This window comes from Palaemon carinicauda, chromosome 24 (assembly GCF_036898095.1).
Source record: "Palaemon carinicauda isolate YSFRI2023 chromosome 24, ASM3689809v2, whole genome shotgun sequence".
Classification (NCBI taxonomy): domain Eukaryota; kingdom Metazoa; phylum Arthropoda; class Malacostraca; order Decapoda; family Palaemonidae; genus Palaemon; species Palaemon carinicauda.
Genome location: NC_090748.1, coordinates 11,774,721 through 11,799,771, shown reverse-complemented (window position 1 = coordinate 11,799,771; position 25,051 = coordinate 11,774,721). Strand labels below are relative to the sequence as shown.

Sequence of the window (25,051 nt, the reverse complement as noted above, 5' to 3'; positions counted from 1 at the left end):
TATAGTTTTGCCCCAAGTTTGCAAAGGCTGTCCATATTCTACTACTGTATTTGGAAGGCACAACAATTTTGTGGATTTTCATCTCCAAGCTTTATTACATGCTGGGCATCAGTGACCTTTGATGTCAGGATGCCAGAAAAATCCAAGTCAATCAATTTTATGACGATGCCAGTGACAACCCATTATGGAACTGAATATTGGCCACCAGTTGGAGAGCACTAGTAAATGCCTCCACTGCATACCTTTTGTTTTAAATGTCTATTGACGTTCAATCATTGGGTAATGGTCTTCATTGTTGATGCCCATTGTACAGGTTTTCTCAGTTTCGCTTCACTCAGGTCTATTATCTCTTGACTTCAAGGGTTTGGGGGAACTTTGTCTGAGTTGAGCTTTGATGGTCAATTGGAGCTACTCCATAGTTCCTTAATTCTTTCTGTTCCCTGTATATCCTGTACTCTTTCATATACTGTACTGTATTTGCATACACCCTCCTCTACACTTATATGTGCATAGCGTTGGGGATTTGCATCCATTAGCCTGGTTAGGCAAAATCCCCTGTCTAATGTGTAGCGTAGATATATCACAGGAGCTGTGTTCTACTTTGGTCATTGTACCAAAGATCTGTAGTGTGAAATGTTTGTACAGAATATGGGTATACCATATGTATTGTTAAATTTTTTGGTATTGGGATTATAATCAAGGTCATGTCCTTGGGAAAAGAATAAGAGAAATTGAAGTGTTAAATGGTCTCTTTGGGGATGAAAGGACTTTTTATTTTACAAATCAGGAATAAAGGAAAGGCTTACAATCGAGTTAGCTTTTTCTTTTTCTGATGTAGACATACAAGGGTAAAGTTTTGGCATACTTTTATAAGCTTTGTGTTTGTGGTGTTTTTATATCCTTATACTGTATGCTTTGGGTATCTCTTTTCATTTAGGAATTCATGTAGACCCTTGCATAAGAATGGGAGGTTTTGCTGGAGTTGGGTTCTCGTGTTTATAGGATCTTAAGTCGGACATGATTAACTTGGAATCCAGAAAATAACCCCTCCTGAATCTCCGTTTTATTTCAATTAGCTATTCTTGCTAACATTTGTGAGCTATCCTACATTATTATTAAGGTACAGCCCTAGTTGGAAAAGCTTGATGCTACAATCCCAAGGGCTCCAACAGGGAAAGTAGCCTAGTTAGGAAATGAAATAAGGAAACAGAATAGTGTGCTCAAGTGTACCCTAAAGCAAGAGAAGTAGAGAATTCTAACCCAAGACAGTGAGAGCCTATTGCACATAATACAGTACTCTTGAAAGAAGTTAACCATTTTGTATTGTTTTTCACTTGTTGAAAATGTTTTATATTTACTTCTTACTATGTTTTTATTTTTTTAATCTTTTTAGATTATAGTTATGTATTAGAGGACTTGTTCTAGTTTAGATATTTTACTGTGGTTTTGTAGAATTAAATTAATACAGTGAATATAGATTAGCTTATTAGAGATTGTGGTCATATCCAGTCGTGACATACATTACAATATACACTACAGTATAATAAAAAAAAGTTGAGGATATTTTGCAAAATCAGTATCTTTTTCATTAAGGTTTTAGTATAGTGGTTTTTGCCATTTTTTAATGTTTGGAAATGAAACCCTATTTTAATGATCAGTACAATTTTAGCCACAGCAAACAGGGATCTAAGGAAGTGTCCGAAAAAGAAAATGGCCACATGGGGAAAAGTGGGTTCACATGCATCACACTATAATCCAGTCCATCTTAGTATTATATGTGACCTCCTCCTGGCTTGAATACAAGCCTGACACCACTTTGGCATGCTCCATAATAAACGGTCAAATGCTGCCTGTCCCAGTCTTTGCCACTCCTCAGTGAGGGCAGCTCTGAGTTCCTTGACTTTGTTTGGAGGGTGAATACGTTGCGGCATGGCTCTCCCGATCTGGTCCCAAAGGTGTTCAATTTGATTGAGATCCAGTGAACAGGCTGGACTATATGGCAGATTCCCTCTGTATCCCGACAGTCCTGCACCAGCCTTGCTCGATGGATTGGTGCGATGTCGTCCGTTAGCAGAAAATCTAGGCCCTCGGAACCAGCATAGACACAAACAGTGGGGAGGATAACATCATCCTGGTACATTCGGGCATTAATCACCCCTAGCTGGAACATGCGCAGGTCTGTGCAACCTGCGAAACTGATCCCTCCCCACACCATAACAGAGGGACCACCAAAACGATCATGCGCAACAATTGCACACTCCGCAAAATGTTTCCCACAGGCCCTCCACTCTCTTGTGACATCTGTCACTCGTGGGGAGACAAAATTTAGTCTCAAAAAGAGGACACGCGGTCATTCCTCAATATCCCCGTTCACGTGTATGTGACCAAATGACTACCTAGTTGCATGTTATCTACGTTAAGGTTTGGGGTCACAGCCGGATTGCTGGCATTCAGACTGTTCACATGCAGTCGGTTCCTCACAGTCTGAACACTGGTGACATTTTGGAGTTTGTTTCGCAGAGTTCTTGCCTAGTGCAAACGGTTTCTTTGAGCAGTTTGCGTTGGATATCAGACGGCCTGAATGTTGATTTGCTAAATGCACAGTTTTACCCAGAAAATGAGCTATTTAAGTACACAAGTGTGAGTTCTGCCATAAATTGCTCATTCTAAAACAATATTTCCTCTATGAAATAAAGGATGTTCAGTCTGAGTCGAAATCCATTAATAATCATATAATCTCATTTTGAAATTTTTGTAATATTAACTGAACACCAAATGGGTGCTGTATGGTCACCAAATGACTAATTTCATGGTAGTTTCATTAGTACTTATCCACAAAAGATGTCCATACAACAGGATTTTTTTTGGCAGCATGCAGATGTAATAGCAATAATCGTAACCCAATTGTACACTAGTATTCAAAGTTACTCGTGACCCAAGGTACTACTGCATAGCTATGGCTGTACTGTACATTGAACTTAGGAAGATTACCAAATCAGATTTACATATTGTATGAACACAATAGGCCATCAGCAATTATTCACTACAGTATGCATAAACTGTACATGTAAATTTTGTACTGTGTTGCATTTTGTAAGGCTGTTCATTTCCCCTGTGTTCCAGTGTTGCCTCTTTGATCATCCCATTACGGATTGGAGGAACCATTGTGAAAATATATGCTCCATTGATTTGAAGTTTTTTATTTACTCATGGTACAGTATGCCTATTTTTTTTAAGGAATGACAGTACTCTCTCTTCAAACAGTCAGACGGAGAAGGAAAGTTTTTGGTAGGGCAGATTTCTCCTGGTGGTAGCAATTTGGAAAGATTTAGAAGATGATGCTACATCTATATGTATCATTCTCTCTTGTGCAAGAATGCCATTGGTGAACACAAGTTTAGTCATTACTTTCCATGTTATTTGGAATGAAATACGTAAAAGTTAAGGATCAACCAATTCTGTAGCATGCTAGAGGAGGGACTGAAGAGCAAAAAGGTTTTTTTTTTTTTTTTTTTTTTTACAGAATTACTGAACATCTAGGTTTCACCTTCCCTAATGCTTCTACGTATATTAGATGGCATACCTGGTGATCAAAATGCCTTTTATTGGGCTGGAGTTGGCCTTAACAGATGTGTTAAGGTGCTCCAGGATGAACTGTTGAATCAGGTTTGTGTGTCTAACTATCTTCAGCATAGAGCTCCAGTTCAGTGTCTTGGATTTCTTGCCTCTTTGTTTGTTGTGCCTCATGGGTCTGGAGGATGAATCCAGCCAAGGTTGCCCGTTTTCAGGGTGTCCGAATAATGTAATGTCTATGGATTTTACTTCAAAGCTGATGCTGGCGAGAACATACAGTGATACCTCAACATACTATCTTAATTCGTTCCAGAAACTACTTCGTATGTTAAAACGATCGTATGTTGGAGCAAATATTCCCATAAGAATACGTGGTAATTGTTTAATTCGTTCCTCAGCCTAAAAACCCATAATAAATCCTTAATAAATGGCTACACATAATTACATGTGACATTATTACAATAACTGTATAATAAATACATATTACAAACCAAAAAAAAAAGAATAATAATAATGAAATAACCTTAGCGACAGACCACGCAGGTGTAGGGACTTTTACGCAGGAGGAGACGGAAGATCAGCGTGGAGGTAGGGACGGTGACTTTGTACGATAACTTACACTACTACGTGAACTTTAACTTAACTCGACTTTTTTTTTTTTTTCATTTTTATATTTTCTACATTTTTTCTTTTGTTTTTAATTTTCATCACTTTCACTCGATTCGGTCTTCCTTTTCTTTGCTTCACTTTCTTTTTTTTCATCATGATCACTAGACCGTTTTAAAGATTTTTTAATGAAACTATCGAGTGAAAGTTGCTTTGTACGGCTATTGAGGATTTTTCTAAAATGCGTTAAGCAAACATCATCGAACTGCGCAACAACACGACAAACCTGAAGTTTCTGTGGGTGATGCTTGTCGATGAAATCAACGTGTTGATGATATGCCAACATCTGTTTTATTTCCGCCGTACCTAAGATTTCGCCTACCTCCTCGATCTCCTCCGACTCACTCAATTGCGCTTGGAACTCATGCTGCATGGCTTGCAGCTCCTTGAGTTCCTTTGTGGTGAGCTCTTAGTGATGCTCATCGACGAGTTCGGTGATGTCATCTTCATCCACCTCCAGACCCATGGACTTGCCAAGGGATACAATCTCTTCGTCTTCCTCGGCGGCAAGCACAGGTTCATTCTCGGGGCCAAAACCTAAGAAATCTCGGGGAGCAACAGCATCAGGCCAAAGCTTCTTCCAAGCGGAATTCAGGGTCCGACGAGTTACTCCCTCCCAAGCCTGATCAATGATCTTTAAGCAGTGCACGATATTGAAGTGGCTCCTCCAAAATTCACGCAAAGTTAAGTTGGTGCTTTGCATGACATTAAAGCACTGCTTAAATAAGTGCTTGGTGTACAGCTTCTTAAAATTAGAGATGACTTGCTGGTCTATGGGGTGGTATTCGGTGGAAGATACAACACCTAGATGAATTTGTATTCGTCGATGATATCATCTTCGAGTCCGGGGAGGTGAGCGGGTGCATTGTCCAAACAAAGCAAGCACTTCAAAGGCAAATTCCTCTCCTGAAGATACTTCTTGACAGCAGGGCCGAAAACTACGTTTACCCATTCCACAAAGATATGCCTAGTAACCCAAGCCTTAGAATTAGAACGTCATAGAACATGTAGCAGGTCTTTATTAATTCTATGTGCTTTAAATGCCCTAATGTTTTCGGAATGGTAAACTAACAAAGGCTTAATTTTGCAGTCCCCGCTGGCGTTGGCACAAAGCGCAAGAGTCAACCGATCCTTCATTGGCTTATGTCCAGGCATTTTCTTCTCTTCAGCGGTAATGTACGTTCGACTAGGCATCTTTTTCCAAAACAGACCGGTTTCATCACAGGTGAAAACCTGCTGCTCTACGTAACCTTCCTTCGCCACGATGCTTTCGAACTTTTTAACAAAGTCTTTAGCAGCCTTAGTGTCCGAACTCGAAGCTTCTCCATGACGGACAACTGAATGAATCCCGGTCCATTTCCTAAATTTCTCGAACCAACCTCGAGACGCCTTGAATTCCTCCATCGCAGGATCGGCTGAACTCTCCCCCGCATCACCCCGAGAGCGCGCCGCCTTCAAGTCACTGTAGATAGCGCTGGTCTTCTCACAAATGATCGTTTCCGTGGTCGTATCTCAAACAATCTCCTTGTCTTGATCCATATTAACAAAAGTCGTTCCATCTCTTCAAGGGTAGGGCTACGACGTTTAGAAATAATTGTGATCCCCTTCGAAGGTTTCACTGATTTAATGGCTGACTTCTGTTTTATGATCGTCGAGATCGTAGACATATTCCGGCCGTATTGTTTAGCCAGATCGCTAACACGTACACCTCGCTCATGCTTTTCTATGATTTCCTGCTTTAATTCTAATGAAAGCATAGACTTCCTCTTTTTCTCACCACTGCTACTACTTCCTGAACCGAAACTAAGCTTTTTAGGACCCATGATTACGGAACACAGAAAACAACACGTGAAAAGGCAAGATAAAAAACTGTTAAAACTGATGCGCATGCGATGAGAGGACTGATCAAGGTGACGCTCGATTGGCGTCCCTCCGATGTGCTGCCGTCTAGCGGCGTCAACAACAAACTACGCTGTACGCTTTCGAGAAAATTCCACGGGTAAGCGTATTGTTTACGTTGTATGTTGAGACAGAAATTTGGTCGAATTTTACTTCGTATGTTGGGACAATCGTATGTAGAGGTTCCACTGTAATCCCATTTGTTCTACAATTTAGGACTTGGTCTTGAAGAGGAAGGGAATGTACACTTGCTGGTAGAGCCCTGAACACGCTAGGGGTCACTGTAGCGTTCTTAATAAACTGTTAATCTACTTGGAATAAGTTGTTTAGATTTTCAAGAATCCCCAGGTTGTACAAAATATTTAGAGTGAAATCTTTGGCTCTCCAGATCCTTGCTGGGAAACTTGCATGAACAAACCACTCAACTAGGTTTAGTTGGAGTTCAATCCATAACATACGAAGACCTCTGGGGATGTGGTTTGGCTGAAATACAGACGGTTGCATTTTTATATTTCCTTTGGAAAACAAATCTCTCAATTCCTCAAATCCCATTGAATGTTTTAAGTTTTAGTGACTTGCATTCATTGATTTGGTCTTGGCTTGAGAGCTGTACATATACAGTTTCTCGGCTATGGTGTGCACTTTAACTGCAGTAGTATTACCATCGTAGTTCAACTTTTAGTAATTTAGCTTGCATTGACTAAATGCATAGTAATGAAGCATACAGTTGAGTTTAAACATCCTTAATCCTCAAACTATCAAAGGCATATTTCATAAGATGAGTTTTCAATTGCTCCATTATATGCTGAGTATATTGTATAAGGTCTCAACTTGCATCACTTGGTTTGCGAACATTCGGAGATACAAACACAAATCCAACTGATAATAACGGATAAAGAAATATTGTAATAAAACAATATTATATCATTTAATGAACATTTGTAATATCTATTTCATATGAAACCTGACTACTTATTGACTTTTGTAGCTGGAGATTATAGGCATGAGATTCAGAGTAGGTCTACCCTAGTCAAAAAATGGACTTACAAACAGCTTCTTGGAACCAAGTTTGTAAGTTGAGGACCTTCTGTACAGTAATTGCATAGTATATGTTAATATTGTATTTCTACTTTTAATACATACACAGAAAAAAATAAACTTTTGATGGGGTTATGTACAGTAAGACCCCATAGTCCCACCGTTCTTCGTTAATTTGTTCCAAGGTAACCGTTGTTGGTAGCTTTTTGGCCTGTGTCCCATTTTCATTTTATGATGTATGTTCCTTGCACATGTAATGAAACAAAAAAAAAATAATGAACTTACAACCTGCTATCCTTTTATAGAAGCCAGTTGCCCACATTAATAAAATTTTATAAGTACAATTCTATTCAAAATCACTTCATTGTTATTGTCCAACGTAGAAACATAGAAAGTCGAATAAAAGTCTTAAGCTGGATTTTATTTTGTATGTTATTATTGTTACTTGCTAAGCAACAACCCTAGTTGGAAAATAGCCCAGTGAGGAAAGGTAACAAGAAAAAATGAAATATTTCAATTACAGTAAGAACATCAAAATAAGTATTTCCTATATAAACTTCAACAAACCAAGAGGAAAAGAAATTGGATAAAATAGTGTGCCCGAATGTACCATAAAGCAAGAGAGCTCTAACCCAATACCATAGTACAGAGGCTGTGGCACTACCTAAGACTAGAGTACAATGGTTTGATTTTGGAGTGTCCTTCTCCTAGAAGAGCTTCCAACCATAGCTAAAGAGTCTCTTCAACCCTTACCAAGAGGAAAGTAGCCACTGAACTATTACAGTGCAGTAGAATTGTTTGGTAAATCTTAGTGTTGTCAAGTGTACGATGACAAAGGAGAGTTCGTAAAGAACATACCAAACTATTTGATGTATGTGTAGGCAAAGGGAAAAAGAATCGTAACCTGAGAGAAGGATCCAATGTAGTACTGCCTGGCCAGTCAAAGGACCTCATGGGTGGCTGGTGCCCTGGCCAACCTACTACCAGCGGCTTAAAGTTGTAACAAAGATAAAGAAAGAAATATTCTTAATTTAATCTAGATTCAGTTAACCCTTTCAGCGCCATTGAACACCTTCTACATCCAGATGCTGCTTCTCCCTTTGACATTGTTGGACATATTTTATGCCCAGTTTTTGCCAGTTTTCTCATTTTGTGAAAATTTTGTTGAAACATGATTGTATAGTAATGGAAAGCACATTCCAAAGTTCTATGTGTGGCAGTTAGGGCTTGGGGACTTTGTGCCTTTTTTGGTGAAAGCTTGACACTTAAAGGGTTATTTGTTATATAAAGAAGCCTCACTTTACAATCATGAAAATCTTTTAGAGAAACATGTAATGTATCGGGCTGAGTTTTAATAGAAAAAAAAAACATTTTTTGACTCATTACTGTGTGAAAGTGTAGAAGTTGGTTTGATCTGTTGGAAGTTGTGTACCTGTTGTAGTTTGCTGTAGTGGTTCTGTTTATTATATTGTAACATTTTTTTACCTTAATGATTCTAATGATTGATTTTTTTTTCTTTTACAGTGTTATGCGAAGTCCAGGAGTGGGCAAAGGTTGCTAGCAATCTTTTTGAGCAGAAACAACATGTGTTAGTGCTGTGTAATGGTGTTGTTATTGCAGTGTCATGAAATTGTGTTGTGAGAAGTGTGAGTGTTGGGTGTGTGGTGGTGCCATGGGTGGCAGCTAGCAGCCCGGCGCTAGAGTGGGTGGGCGTAATGGCCCCCGCCCTTACTCAAGCGTCGGACCCCCAGACGTTTCACGTGGCTGCCCATCACCACTCGCCTACCCGCCCAGGTGAGGCCCCAGTTGCGCATAGTAGCCCACCACCCACCACTCATTTGGCATTACAGTATGGTGGGTTGAAGGAGCCTCCTGATTGCACGGACGCCCATTTAACAGCTGCCCTGACAAACGGCACTCGTCGGCTCCATCTTTTGCCTCCCTCTCCGCCAGAAGCGGGTGGGTTGGCGTGTGGGCGGGAGGGCTGTGACCCTCCTCCACGCCCTCACGCTGCCCATTCTACCATGGACCTCTCATCGGGCGTACCCCCGCCCCTATCACAAAATACCGACGTAGCCCTGAACCCCTCGGAGATAGCTCCACCAACAGTCATGGGTCAAGATAATATTCAGCAGAGCACAGATGATGTGCCTTTACAAGACATTTCAACCAAGTCCCAGAGGCCTCTGTCTCAGGATGGGGACCTTTTGGCATTCATCGGGAGGGATTTTGAAGATATGAATGAGATCATCGATACCTTGACACGGTTAGCGGATAACCCTGAAGCCTTAACAGCTGCACTTGACCTAGCTGGTAATGGAAATGAACAGCAGGTAATTGAGCCACAAGTTGCTGTTCCTCAAGTGTCTAGAGAGGAGAGGTCACAGTTGCTGCTGGATGACCTGAGTCGTCGGCAGTGGCAAATAGAAAGAAGACAAATACGTTTGTTGAGACGGTTAAGACGTGTAACTGCGCGAGGACTGGGTGCCTCTGTGTCAGGTCAGATTCGTGAGTTGTTGGACCATTCTCAGAGTGTTTTGGCGCAACAAAAGGACCGGATGAGTCTCCGTGAAGATAATCCAGAGTCACTAGGCATTCCAGAGGTGGGTGTTGAATCCCTCAGGGCTGATACTATGAAAGGAATGTCAACCTCAGCTTTAGTCAGTTTAGTTCGCCGTGTTGAAGCGTCACAAGGTCTTGCCAGATTGGCTGCTGTGTCGCACAAGCCGTCACGCAGCCAACCGACAACCCCAGCACCATCGTTGCCTGAGGATACCAGAACAGAAGTCTCGGCAGTAGTGGCTGAGTTTCATTCTGCAGCCCATGCTCATACCCATCATGATTCGGATGCTACCGAATCTTCGTCCGGTGGGGAGTCGTGCGACGAACTTGATGGCTTCAATAACACCAATGTGCATCATACCCATGTGTAAGTATCAGCTATTTCTTTTTAAGATTATTCTTTAGAATAATGACTTTGTTGCTGTGAAATTGTAACTTTGGGATTTTTTATGTTCTGAAAGTTGGACATTTTCTGTTGCCATTTTTCTTTTTGCTTAGTTTTATTATTTTATGAGAAGGGTATGCTGCCTAAGAACTTTAGTTTTCTGGAAGAGAGCTTAATATTTAGATATTTTGCTGTTAATTCTTATCTGTTGTATAGATTTTTATGGTGGTTATGTTTATCTAGCTATGAACTTTTAAGATGTTAACTTCTTGCATGTAAAGTAAACTATATTTTCAACAAGTTGTAGGATTTTTTTTCGTAGACAACATTAGTGCAGAGAACTCCTCTAGGGTTTGCCCTAGATTTTACTGCTGTAGCTTAGAATGCTTCACTCTATCCTTTCTGTCTATGGTCTTCTCACCTTGATATCTAACTTTATACGTGTGGTTCTGTATTCTCTTTTCAATCATAAAGCAAACCTTTTGGGAAAGGTCTGTGAAAGCTTGGGTGTCATAGTGTTCGGCTTGAACAACCACTAGGTAATATGAATGATCAACAAATTGTTATATTGGAAAGCTTTTGAAGGCATCTTGTCAGCTGGTATTTCCTTTTTTTTATGTAAAAGTGCACTGCTATTGTAAATAACTGAATATAAGATTTGGTGTTTTTGCGTCAGGCCGTTTCAGGATTTAGGCCCAATCTGAATTGTCTTTTTTGCTGTGTATGATTTGAGGATGTTTTATGGTACATATTCATGCTGTTTCTTTAATTTCTAAAATTATTTAAAAATTTTATTTTGAGAGAGACTATGTAAGATTTCATTACTTTTTACCAGTGATACTGGTAGTTTAGCTAGAACTGTGCCCTTACATTTTAATGTATCTCAAAAACTAACATTATGTAGATCTGTAAGTATTAGCTCAAAGGTGTGGTGTTCAATTGAAATAAAACATGTTGATGCTTGAGTAGAACAAATGGCAGGACAGGATTAAAAATGAATAGATTACTCGAGTGGCAATATGTGGATGAGATCATGGTGAGGGGTAGATAGAGATGGTTTGGACATGCTCACCAAACGTTTAACTGGGTTCCCCATGCACCAGAAGACATGGAAGACCCAGGCTACATGGCTGAGAACTATGAAGCGTGAAGTAAGAGATGATGAGTGGAGAAGTATTGAATTAAAAGCTCAAGATAGAGACGACTGGCGAAGGCCCTTTGCTTCAATAGGCATAGGAGATGATGACTAGAACCTAATTTAACTGTCATTTATATCATATTCAATAGTTATTGGGTCATTATACAGTCAGGTGACCTGATAATTTATGTAAACGTATCTGTACTTAGCATTGAGCTAGGTAGGTGTTTAAAGCTCGTTTAGTAGCTTCCGTGATGAACCAAGTGTTCAGGAAAGTACGGATAAGGTTAGCGGCAGAGACCGGTTTCAAGTAACTGCCAGCGACAAGACGAGTGTTAAGTGACGATCCAGAAAAGCTTGCGGTGGAGGGAGTTTTGGCGGTCTGGCGTCCCTTGTGGTAGTCTGAAAGGTGGTGGTCGGGTGGGGTGGGGTGTACAGTAACGTCTAGAGGAGCCTTTAAATCTCCGCTCCCCAATTTCTCCGTGAAAGGCCGTACCTTTAAATGTTTGCTGGGATCCCAAGGTCAGTGTGAGGACTGACTGAGGATGGCTGGGTTGGAACTTCGGGTAAGCCAGTGGTTATGATCAGCCGGTTCCGTCGTTCAGTTACCACGAGGCTGAGAGCGACTCTCTCTCTCTCTCTCTCTCTCTCTCTCTCTCTCTCTCTCTCTCTCTCTCTCTCTCTCTCTCTCTCGTGCAGTTGCCACGAGACTGAGTCTCGATTTTATATTTATTGAATCTGATTTGTGAGGAAATAATACGAACAATTTTGGTTGAATGGAGGTTTTGCAGTGTAGTTTGTTAGTAGATAAAGGCAAGTGCCAGATTGGCGGTAAAAGTCAAACTTTCATCTACGTTAATGTGTCATGAAAATATGAATGGATGAGATGCAACGGATGATTTAAACCTCTAGCTGACGCGTTAAACTGTTTTCAAGGTCAGCTCATCGTGTCTACGAACCTTTTTCTTCCTTTACTTCTTTTAGGGGGGAAGATATGGTTGCCGGTTCTGTCTATACTCGCGATATGTACGCGGGTTGCCATGTGGTGCTCCCTAGCTTCGTTATTTCTTGTACGTGTTCTGTACACAAGGGGATACTTTCTCTTGCCTTGGGTATGGATGGTTGTTGAACCTTTGCCCTTCAGCTTCGTGGGACGTTATGAAAAGTTTCCAATCGTTGTATGTAAACTCAGGCCGTTTGCGTCAACTGGAAATCGGAGGTTTTTTGCGATTGAATCTTTTTCAACATTCATGAGTTTATTTTTTCCATGTTTAAATGATTGAACATTCCAAGACCAGCGAAAGTTTATTTTTTTTTTCATTTCATATATACATTTGTTATATTAGTTGGCATTGGATGTTTATTTATGATTCCATTTCAATTGTGCTTTTTAATTGGCATTACCTGCATTATTGTTTCTTGTAATGAGACTCGATAGGAAAATTATATCCTGAACATTTCTTATTGACAGAGAACAAATGGTTTGGCATAGACGTTTGGTGTGTATATATAGCATAGTACGTGTACCAAGAGTTGTCAGCTGAAATGCTTTATGGTACATTGCAGTTGGTGTCTTGTTCGGGGACAATGATTTTCTTGATTGTGTAGTTTTCTTTTTGAATGTATAAAATGAAGTTGGAGATTATGGATGATATTGTTAAGCTCTAAAAGGCGTATGGCGTATTTTATAGTCCTTTAATTGGTAAAAATATTAAAAAACTTCTTGTCCTATCTCTGTTGCTGGTCTGCATTTCGGAAACATACATTATATGATGTAACGTCGTTTATACGAACAAGAACGGACAAAGTTTGTATGTTAAAGAGATATACACTTGTCATAAGTATGTCTTGGGGGTGAGATTTTAAGGGTTATGCTTATGGGATGTAGGTTCAACCATACTTACATTCATTTTTATATGTATGTTTTAAGCACTTTGATGTTAAGGTACTGTTATATCTAAGAGCAGCACATGTTACCTTGTGGAATTAATGTATGTTTGGGCATTTGTTGATTTTAATCTAATAAACGAGTAACCTTCATTAAAAAACTTTCACTAGAAGACTCGCAGTTCGCAACTATTACGATGGTGAATAAATCAAATCCCCAGATGGTGTCTATATTCCCTCCCCCACAACTCGACTAACACAGGGTTTAAGCCCTATCTAGATTAAATTTGAAAAGTGACAAATACGCCAATTTTAAAGCTATGGAAGTTTACCCTACCTAAGGACTAGAAGTTTATTGATTTCGAAAGGGGTGTCACAGCTCCCCTGGCGTGTGATGTCCGTACTGTAGCATATTGTCTTTCATTGTATAATAGGCGTATATACTCCATTTCCCAAGAATGATTTTTTATTTTTTACATTAGTTCTGCACCAAGCAAAGGTAGAAAACGCGCTTTGTAACACTTATGAATTTTAAATGTTTTCACTCATCCAATAGCAATGATACTGCGGAGTTAGTGTCACTTGTATTCTAGTGTTAGAGCCATTAAGCTATGCCTTTTAAGCTTCTTATTATGTTAGATGTTGCTTCCAAAGCACCACTTCAGTCAAGTGTTGATGACCTCAGAGATGAGTTCCGGCCTAGATTAGACGATTTTATTCTTCTAGATTACAAAAACAAGTCAAATGGCTTTTAATATGTTTGATTTTTTTTTTGATACAGCAGACATGATACAGCTATCTGTAGTTTATTTTTGGATAGTTTCTATGCTTATCGGTGGAATACAGATTTTCTTTGTAGAATAAAGTAGCATTATTTTCTTCCCAGTATAAGTAATTTTGCTGCAATTTATTAATGGATTTGTACAAAATACAAGTTGTAGAAAACTTAATTGAATAATTGAACGTTTATTCGACCCGGAAGAAGAAAAAAGTCTAATTGATGGCCGTGTCCTGTTCTGATGACCATCATAGGTGAAAACAAGAAACCCAGGAGGCAATGGATGTGGTTGGAGTGATGTTATTAATCAGGTAGAACAAATCATTGCTTAAAATATTCTAGAATTGCCGGATTTCCTTTCCTCACTGGGCTGTTTTCCCCCTGTTGGAGTCCTTGGTCTTATAGCATCTTGCTTTTTCAACTATGGTTTTAGCTTAGCTAGTAATAATAATGATGGCAAGAAACGTTAGCAGGCCACTAAGCAAACATTACTCAGGCCGTTGATCTCTAAAGTTTATCCGCCTAAAAAGAAATTTGAGACATGGAAGTTGCTATGAAAATTGATAATTCCAGTAAAGTTGAAGTCTTGCGTTTTGATTCGAGGAAGAATTTGCCGCAAAATTTGGAAGATCACTTATGCGGATAAAGAACTTTTTGATAATGATATCGACATAAGTTTCAAGAATAAACCTTGATTGCTAATAGTGCAGTGAGGAGATTGAATTGCATGACTAAAGGATAAAGAAACTAAAAGTAAATGCATTAGCTGCCATTCACTTTCATCCGCAGTCGATCCTTTGTGTAAAGAAGATAAGTGCTTTATTTTTAGACCTGCTGCAAGTGTGACTCCCCCACATCACCACTTTCCCACCATTCTCTCTACATTAAGGGGTCGGTTGCGTGATGCTTACCTCTTCAACGCTTTCTATTGAAAGCATCCTCTTCCACCAAACCTATTTTCTTTGTATCACATTTCACCTCATCTTGCCATCCATTTCTCTGCTCCCTTCTCGATCTGCCCTCCCCTTCCCACATAATTTTAGGGTATTCATGATAGTGGGCCTGTTTTGGAATCAAATGCGAGTTGTATACTGTCTGTAAGATTACAAGATTTCTATGTTCGCACTTCGTACATTTATTTCGCTGTCATCATTTCACTGCTGATGAAAAAAGGGTTGTTTTTATTGCTGTAATGTATGCCTTTTCATGGACTATTTCTTGGAAACAAAACAGGGATCTGATTATTACAATTGTTGTTGGATCATAGAAATAGTAACTGAAATCGTGTTTTCAGATCCTGTATTCTCTCTCTCTCTCTCTCTCTCTCTCTCTCTCTCTCTCTCTCTCTCTCTCTCTCTCTCTCTCTCTCTCTCTCTCTCTCTCTCTCATATATATATGTATATTATATATATACATATATATATGTATATATATATATATATATATATAATTTTATTGTTCAAAAGATCAATTTTGTGGGCATAAAGTAGGCAAGGTTTTGTTTGCTCTCCCTTTCTCTATTTTGACCGTACCAGATAACCTCCATGTTGTTAGTCATTGCAATAATTTAAAAAGAAATTCATCCCATTATTTATAGTATGATAATTATTTATATTTCACTTTAAGGGCTGTTTTCCTGGTCGTGTATTTACAATATTTGTAGATGTTAAAAGCAACACTTTATATAGTATAATCTGGATGCCACATTTGTTCTGGTCCATCAGTTTCAGCTGATTATTTACAAAGGTTAGAGTTCTTTTGCTTGAGGGTACACTGGGATACACTTTTGTATCTTATTTCTCTTCTTGTTAAAGTTTTTATAGTTTATATAGGCAATATTTATTATAGTGTCACAGTTCCTAAAATATTTTATTTTTCCTTGTTTCCTTTCCCCACTGGGCTATTTTTCCTTTTGGGGCCCCTGGGCTTATAGCATCCTGTTTTTCTAACTAGGGTTGTAGCTTAGCAAGTAATAATAACAATAACAGTACACACACACAGCTGTTTCCTTAGAATATAATTGTACGCTGAGTGGTTATCAGGTTACACGGCGATTCTTCTCAAATGATAAATTAGTTGTCAAGAATTACGCATGGTAGTACTTGATATGGAAGATCGATTCGAAATAGCTCTTAACGTTTCAACTTCTGATAATCTAGATCGCCTATCAGAACTGGTGTATATATAGCCACTTACTCAGATTTAGGATACTTACTGATCAACGCTTATATTAACTACTTGAAATAATGTCCGCAAGACTAAAAAAGATTTTTTACTGATGTGACATATATTGGCTTGGGGTCAATCACATGATTTGTTATCCTGATATCATGTGTTATTTATTAAATCTCGTTAATTTTATTTGTGCATATTGTTCATCTCTAATCAGATTCATGACACCTATAGAAGATCGTTATATTTTCTATTCGTTTTTAATGAATTCTAGAAATGTGTTCGCTAGTTCTTGGTCGCTATAATTATCAAGGAGGCTTTTTTTTCGAACTAAGGTCTGTCTGTCTTTGACAATTAGCTGTTTTTTTTTGGGCCCCATGTTATATTTATTTATCCCATTGTATGCATTTATAAGGCACATGAACACACCGGGTGCCTCATATTCGTAAGTTAACGTGACCACGAGGAACATTTTCTTTAACTTCATTAGTAAACACTCAGAGAAATTTGATCTAAATAAATAATTTTTTAGCGTTCTGTTATTCCAAAACGGTAATCGAAAAGTTATAAGTTTATGCACATGCGTAATAGTTCACTTCACACTTATCTGATACAATATATTCATTCCATCACAAAAAGCTGAATTCAGCGTATGCCCAATCATTGCTGTAGCATAATCAACACTATTAACCAATTGATATGCCTCCAGTAGCTCACTAAAGGCAGCTGCATCACGGTTAGTTGCGTCATCCATCCAAACATTGAAATCTCGAGGTAACCAATTTGGTTGTTGCCAGGTCAATCATCCCAAATGAGAAGGCCAAATTCCCATGTTAACATTGCATTTGTTCTCAAGAGATTTGTAAACTACTAAATGTGTGTATTTGTTTTGTTTTTGGTGTAGAAAATTTATTTACGTATAGTATTTGTTTTTGAAGTCATATCCTCTGTACCATGGTCTCCCACCGTCTTGGGTTAGAGTTCTCTTACTTGAGGGTACACTCAGGCACACTATTTCTTCTGATTCTTATTTCCTTTCTTCACGGGGCTATTTTCCCTGTTGAAGACCCTGAGTTTATAGCATCCTTATTTTCCAACAAGAGTTCTAGCTTAGCTAGTAGTATTAATATGAGAATAAGCTTTGCTGACGAAAGGCCCGCCTTTTATATCCAGTAGATACTGATTTTCGTTTTTTTATATCTAATAGATTGATTATTTGCCTAGCTGCAATTTATGACACTATCCATGATCAGTATCAATTGCTAGTCTCATCAATTCCACATCCAGACCTATATAATTTATCGATTTCACTTTGATAATTTTTTCTTAAACTTGAAGCATTTTATACGTTTTACTACTTGATAGTTACATTCCTTGATGTTATGATTTCCTACACACTATATCATCAGTCAAACTTGGAATACTTTTCAAAATGTCCAAACCTTTGACTGTGGAAACAGGTGATCGTGTGGTACCCTATCACGTATGATGTACGTGCACCATCGTAACATATTCGTGTCTCCATTTTCATTTATAGCCTTTCGAATTTCAGTCTCACTTTATTGGAAGTTTCTTGAATAACGAAAACTTCTTGATATTTTTTAAAATTGTTAATAAAAGATTATAAAGATTAAAACATTTACTAAACAGCTATCTTCACTAAATACATTGCACATACTAATTTTTTGGTTTTGGCTCTCCAACCTTTCTCATCTCAGTTCAGTAACCTTGCTCTTTATCTTATGTGCTGTCTCTTCTCTCATTTACAATTAAAGCTTCCATTTGGAATAGGAAATAGATCTCTCAGTAATGGTGTATCTTGTGGTTTTTCAAACAATATTTTTTCTTAATGATATTAACTGAAGCTTATTGGGTTTTTCCCATTGCAAAAGTGTTGCAAACGTTTTTTAGTGTTATCTTAATTGAATTAGAACTTTTAGCTAGAATATCAACTTTCTCTTGAGATTATCTACCTCGGGTAGAATTTACCTACTCGGGCTGACTCAGCAGATCAGCAATTGGCCCTTCAAGTTCTCCCGTGACACTTGTTTTGCAGTTGAAGTTCTATTCCCAGCTTTGTGATTCTTGTATCCACATCTTCCTGTTCTTTCTTTGGAAGTTTCGCTTTATAAGGTAGACACTGCGATAGAATTTTATTTGTATATTCATCATGGATGCTAATATGTATATAGACACTTTTTGTGAGGATAAGCAACACAAGGGTCCCATCCTATCCTATCTTTGTCTCTTCTCTTAATTTTCCCCTCATGAAGTAGTTTAATCCTCATGTGTATAGCCTACATTTCAGCACTTATTTTGAGAGAGAGAGAGAGAGAGAGAGAGAGAGAGAGAGAGAGAGAGAGAGAGAGAGAGCTGTCACGTCTGTTCTAACTAAACCCATCTAACAATTATATATGAAAAGCTAAGCCTTTGTTTCTTTCAAACTTGTTCGTCAGTATGGAATTAGTGCATTAACAAAGGCTTCGTTACGGTCATTGTTCGCTCCAGCAAGGTAACACTCGAATGTTATATCGGAAACTATGCGTAGGTGATAACGCCCTCGGCAAATGTAATGACATGGGTGTGGTGTTTGAGGCAAACCCTTACCTTTAAGTTTGTTTATTGTTAGGTTCAACGTATGTGGTGTGGTTCTGTGTTCCCATTTCTCTCTCCTCAACGTTAAAACGTCAGTATCTGTTTTTGTAGAGATAGGATGGTCTTCGGATTGCCTGATTTAGAAAAAAAAATATGAATGGATGACCACGCCCAAAGCGCAGTTTTCGTCTGTGAACCAGCACATTCTCTGGCAAGACTAGTGTCTTTATTTCGTTTTATTAGATGGATTAATCCGTATGATCGTCTTATTATTCTTTATGGAAATAATCGATGATAGTGAGGCCTGTAAATGATGTAAGTATCGAAAACTCTTCATTCTCAAAGTTTTGCTTTGTGTTGTGGTGAAATCTAAAGTAACGTTTGATAAGGGAAATAGTCTTGATATTTGAAAGTTTGGAATACGCATAAGAATCTAATCTCTCTCTAGCGACAACCATGCTTGCTGCATACTCCTTACCATCCTAGCAACAATCAACTCTTCTATTCTATGTGCAACTGAATCCCCTAAATTTTCCTTTGTACTTTTCTAAAGTGGTCTCTGCTCTACTGCCCAACTCTCTAACGCCCAAATACCCTCATCTATTCCCATCCCTGCCCCAATACCCACTATCAAATATGTAGGAACATAAACACATAGAAGATCATCCATTTATGCTGCAGGCAAATCTTTACTAAAGCCGGTGCTGCAAGTTTCCTTGTGTAGTTATTCACAATGGTGGATTTTTCTTGAAAGTGATACATCGTCTTTAGGGTGAAGATGGACCTTTTCCTGTGCCCGGTCCTCCTGGGACAGTAAACTAGGAGGCGATGAAACCCTGGTTATCTGTCTAGTATAGCGGTCTGCCTTTTTGTAAACTTCCGGTATTAGAAGTCTAGATAATTTGTAATAAAAGTTTTCTCATGTTCTTTTATGCTCACACGTGGGTTATCTTTAATTGTTAATTGGCAACGCTGCTGTTGTAGAATTATATTGTTTGAAAGTGTACGCTTGTTTATTTTGTTATTGCATCTAAGAATAATTGATACTCCTTGTGTCATCTGCCTTCGTGATATAATCTGGTGTTTGCTTGAGACATTTCTTTACCAAGCATTTTTCAGTAAGATTTTCTCAGTCTCTTTTGTGAAATGTGTTGCTAAGGTATTTTGTCGAGGTTCATATTGTGTTGATTCTAACGAGTGTATAGATTTGTTCATTGATAGCAAAATGCTCTAAAAACTATTGATATAGGTAAATTATATTGAGAAATGATTGTGATGGCTTAGATAATGTTTTCAGCAGACAGAAGGCCCTGTGCACGGGAGAACATCACATTCCTCTTGCTTTGAGCTGTCAGCTTTAATAAGGTGGCTATACCGTCAGTATTTTGTTGCCGCCTCTGCTTTGCAATGATTAAAGTTAGATCTCTACAATGGATAACAAGCTTCGAACGTTAAGGGGTAGTGTTTAGTCGCCTTAGCTCAAAATACTCTGTCAACCGTAGTAATCGATATGCTGTATTGATAACTTATCGCTGAGCGATAAGAAGAATGCTATGAGCTTTCAAATTACGCTTTTCGTGTTCTTTAGCGAACATTTTACGGTAGGGATTTTCTCAGGCCAAGTCGTTTATGAAATTTGTTACTAAGGTACATTTTATTTGCTTAGCGAAGGAATAAGTTTGTGGATAAAGTGACTTCGTGTATACGTAGCTTGGGTGTCATCCGTCCAGCCATTCCTCCTCCCCCAACTTGGTTTATGTAGTACTGTTTTTGAAGGTCTTCGATCCAAACATAAGTATGACTGGCGTCCTCTACACTCGGACTATCATGACCTTGATTTTTTTTTATTTAATATAACGTAAAGCCATTTTTCCCTTTGAATCGGGCATGAGAAAGTTTTATGTATTACCCCTATTATATAGTTATCATTATTGCGGTGACGTGGCACAGCCGCCCCATCCCATGCATGTGGCAACAACGCGACGTTTCCCGCCAATCGATGGAGTGGTCCCAGACCTCATGGTGTATTTTCAGAATGTTTCGTCCTGTACAGATGTTAACGTTGCATTTTAGCCGGGGCAGAGGCGCTTGTTATGGAAATTGTAAAAGGAAATATTCCCCTTTAAAAAATTTCCTTTAGGGTATCGGAAGATTTTGCAATTGTTTTCTTTGTTTTTCTTCATAGTATATTTGTTAGATACTCGCATAGATGCAGTAGTTATAAAGTTCTCGTTGGTCATGGAAACGGCAAACTTAAAACGAGTTGACAACGTTCCTATTTTTTTTTCTATTCATGAGACATTACTTATTCTTAGGGTCTTTACTGTCAATAGAAGAACTTAAGATTTCAATTTGTTCCTTTGTAGTTGCGGTGTTATCTAAGTTAAACGAACTTCGTTTGTTTTTTTGTTATAGTAACTCTCCTTTCAACTCACTTCGCAAGTTAATGTAAACCCTAGGCGTAGACAGATTATCTCTGTCTGCACAAACATATGGTAATGGTTTGGCTTTGGTATTGAAGTCAAACATTTACTTTTTATCGTTATCTGAATGCTCCTTCCTCATATTTATAAGTAAGCAAAGAAACTGAACTACCATGTTCAAGCACTGAAATAAATGGAGAGGACTGATGTAATACAGAGGTGTCGCCATGTTGCTTGGAAATAAGCCTCCACACAAGGATTGGCAATTTCTTGTATAATTTAGAATATTGTCAGGGATTAATATCGGAGCTATTAGAATGCGTGGAGAAAGAAGATTGTCGCTTTTTTTCATATTTAAACAGATAATTGAACTTTAAAAGCAGTCTCTAAATATTTGTAAATGTCGGGACCCGTGGTCCTTTACAGCCGGTGTATTTGGCCCCTGTGAACGGGCTAAGCTGCTTCTCCTTCTGTTGCATAACCCGCTGTGAAGTCAATCTATCTGTACTTCGATCAGGGTCCCAACGACTTATCATTTTGCAGTTACGTTAAATCTATAATGCTATCTTGAATTTTTTTTTCATGTAATGGAACTTTCTTGGATTTATTTTCTTTTCACGCTTTTTTCTTAATTTTTTTTTTAGAAATTAATTTTCTGTAATTGTTAATTGTGCTCAGTGTATTTTTTTTTATTGAAATGTTAAGGAAGTAATTCACAAGTTTTTTTTTTATCTAGAATTATTCCATTATTTTTTTCTAACCACTAATAAATACTTCATTTTGGTTTCAATGGCTTTTTTTAACTTCTTGAATCCTTTATATATATATATATATATATATATATATATATATATATATATATATATATACATATATATATATATATATATATACATACATATACATATCGTAGATTAATGGTGTTCAAGGTTATGGTCAGCTTTAAGGCAGGGACGTGTGAGCGTTGATAGGCTGCCAGTTTTTATTGACATGATTGCCATGTCGTATTTTAATTCCACATTTGATGTTTTATATATATATATATATATATATATATATAAATTATATACATATGTTTATATGTATGTATTATATATATTAAATTTCATGCAACAGATTAAAATAACACTATTAAAAGCTATGTTTACACATTGCTTCTGTTAGTTATTTGATTTGCGTACTGTGACGGTTATAGATTTATTTATTTAATATTTTTTTTCCTTAAGCCTTAAAATGTATGTTATGATTTTATAAAATTAACTTGTTTGGTCTTTTCGATAATTGAATGGGTTTTGTTCAGTAAATAGGGGTTTATGTATTGGAAACTTTTTTTTTCTTTTCTTTTTTTTTGCATTTATCCATTGTATTTGTTATATATGTAGTGTATATATATAATTGTGTATATGCATGTATATTTAAGTATATGTCTACACATATATATAAAGGATTAGGTAAATAATTTACTGTAATCTGTTTATGGATATCAATAGAAGTTGGTGAGTGCAGCAAAGAATTCAATGAAGCAAAGTATGTTACCGTAGACATATATGCATATTAAATTAGTATACGCATTTACAAAAATATTACCACTATATCTAGATATATCATTCATGGTGATCCTTAAACGAGATATGATGTAAAATAATGTGCCGAGCTATTCGTTGGTTGTATTTTTTTTCCAATGCATTAAATCATAAATTGTATCGAGAGGAATTCTTTTTTTCAATTCCTTATTTGGTTGTTCAATAAAAGCTGCTCAAACTATTAGAACTGGTCTTGTGTTATTGAATTAGTTTAACCATTCTATATTGAAGTAAGGAAATGTTTCCTTGGCTTTTTATCCTTGGAATTTTAACCCCTTTTATTAAATCTTTCAAGCCAGCCATTTTGATTTTGTATGTCTTTGATTGTCTGTTCTTCAGCAAGAGACGGGAAACTGTAGGGGGAAAAATTGGACAATAGAACTTATAGAAAAGAAATGGAAAGGTAGGCTTAGGTGCGTTTTTTTTTTCTATTTTTCTTTTTCTTCCTCCCGAGGAGTAACCCGTTTAAGGTATAGCACATCTACGGCAGCTGACTGAATTGAGTCTACCTACGGTCAATGTACCTAGACCATGGGTCTACCTTGATCCCTTGATCTCAGTGTGGGGTCAAACCGGTCCCACCTACCATATGGAAATGATGTGTGCAGTATTTATGGTGACCTTTCACCTTTTTTCCTGTTTTTTTTTTCTCCAGCAGAAAATCAATATTCTAGTAGAATGTTCTGTCTGAAATCGAACAACGTTGAGCGAGTCTGGTCGATTCTTGGATGGGTTACTTTTCTTACTATGTAAATCTTCCGCACACTGCCTTAGAATAATTCCAAGAAAACTGGAATTGTAACAGCTTGCGCTACTCTGAATTTGGAATTATAACATTTGGCTCTACTCAAAGTGGAACTGTAACATCTGGCGATACTCCCTCTTTAATGTAAAATGCCGTATGTGGAGATGAAGTAAAAAGGCTACTTGTGTAGATCTGAATTCGCCAACTTGAGAGAAAAGTCTAACCAGTTCGGACTCACGTTAGCGTTGACAGCCTTGATCTATGATAAAAGGTATACCGTGACCGAGGGCATTAGGCTACTTATCCTCTAGCGAATAAATATTAGGAAGTAGTAGTAACGCCCCCTCCTGTTTTATTTAGGAAAAGTTAGGCATTAGTGATCCAGGGTATTATTATTATTCCATTCTTTTCTCTACTGCAAACCCTGGGATTTGTAGAATGGTTCCTGCCATTTTGTTTTACATATCAACATGTTCCTAAACACACCTTTTTAGTTACGTCATCGTTTGAAAATCAAAGGAACCAGAACTTTTTGATTACGTCATGGTTGACAAATCAAAAAAATAGATTGGTGTTCCGTTGTATTGTATGGAAGTGTTTATGTCCCAAGTATTGGAACGTTTAACACTTATGATGAATGGCACTTCGTGGTATTTCTCAAGTGATGACTCGAATCTGAGAAACTTTGAGTACACTTCTTGTTCTGTGGTTTCTATTATTCAGGGGGTCTCTTAAGCACCTAGCCTACATGTCATTGACCTAGGGGCTGATCTGATGTTTAACGTATATTTGTGGAAATTGACAGATTGGGATTGATGGTACCTTAAACAGTTGCTCATTTCTATACGGTCGTTGTGTTGTTTAATCTCAAAATATGTTTTTTTTATGTTCAAGAGTTCGCTATTCTATATATACTCTGGACTACGTATTGTGAGTTTGTTGCCCCCGTATATATATATATATATATATATATATATATATGTATATGTGTGTGTGTGTTTATGTATATATTATATATATATCTGTTTACAATCTTTCTATGGCAGTCTATACCTGCAAATATTTTCGTACCTCGTCATTCCCTGTTTATATATATATATATATATATATATATATATATATATATATATATATATATATATATATATATATATATATATCCTGTTTATATGTGTGTGTATATATATATATATATATATATATATATATATATATGTATATATATATAGATATAATATATATACATATATATATAGATATATATATACATATAGATATAGATATATATATATATATATATATATATATATATACACACAGTATATATGATGTGATGTGTATATGTATATATATATATATATATATATATATATATATATATATATATATATATATATATATGTGTGTGTATAACAACTTCAATTTATTCAGCAGATATGCTTAAGAGTTAACAATATTCAATGAACCAATTTTTTTTCCTTCGGGCATAGACCACTTTCCACGATTGACGGAACAAATTCCCCCCCCCCCCCTCCCCCGAAGATATATTTTTTATATGTTCATGTAGTAAAAATGGCCAAGGTGATAACTTAACGATTATGATTTAA

General features: G+C 37.4%; 1 protein-coding gene across 3 annotated transcripts in view; it reads left to right on the top strand.

Annotated features, from left to right (window-relative positions):
- Window positions 1-25,051, top strand: part of nsl1 (non-specific lethal 1) — a 178,939-nt gene that overhangs the window by 5,427 nt on the left and 148,461 nt on the right. For all 3 annotated transcript variants that reach the window (XM_068348052.1, XM_068348054.1, XM_068348051.1), the window contains exon 2: window positions 8,701-10,105. In XM_068348052.1, coding sequence (XP_068204153.1) covers window positions 8,892-10,105 — 1,214 coding nt within the window. In that variant the 5' untranslated portion in view covers window positions 8,701-8,891. The remainder of the gene's footprint in view (window positions 1-8,700; window positions 10,106-25,051) is intronic.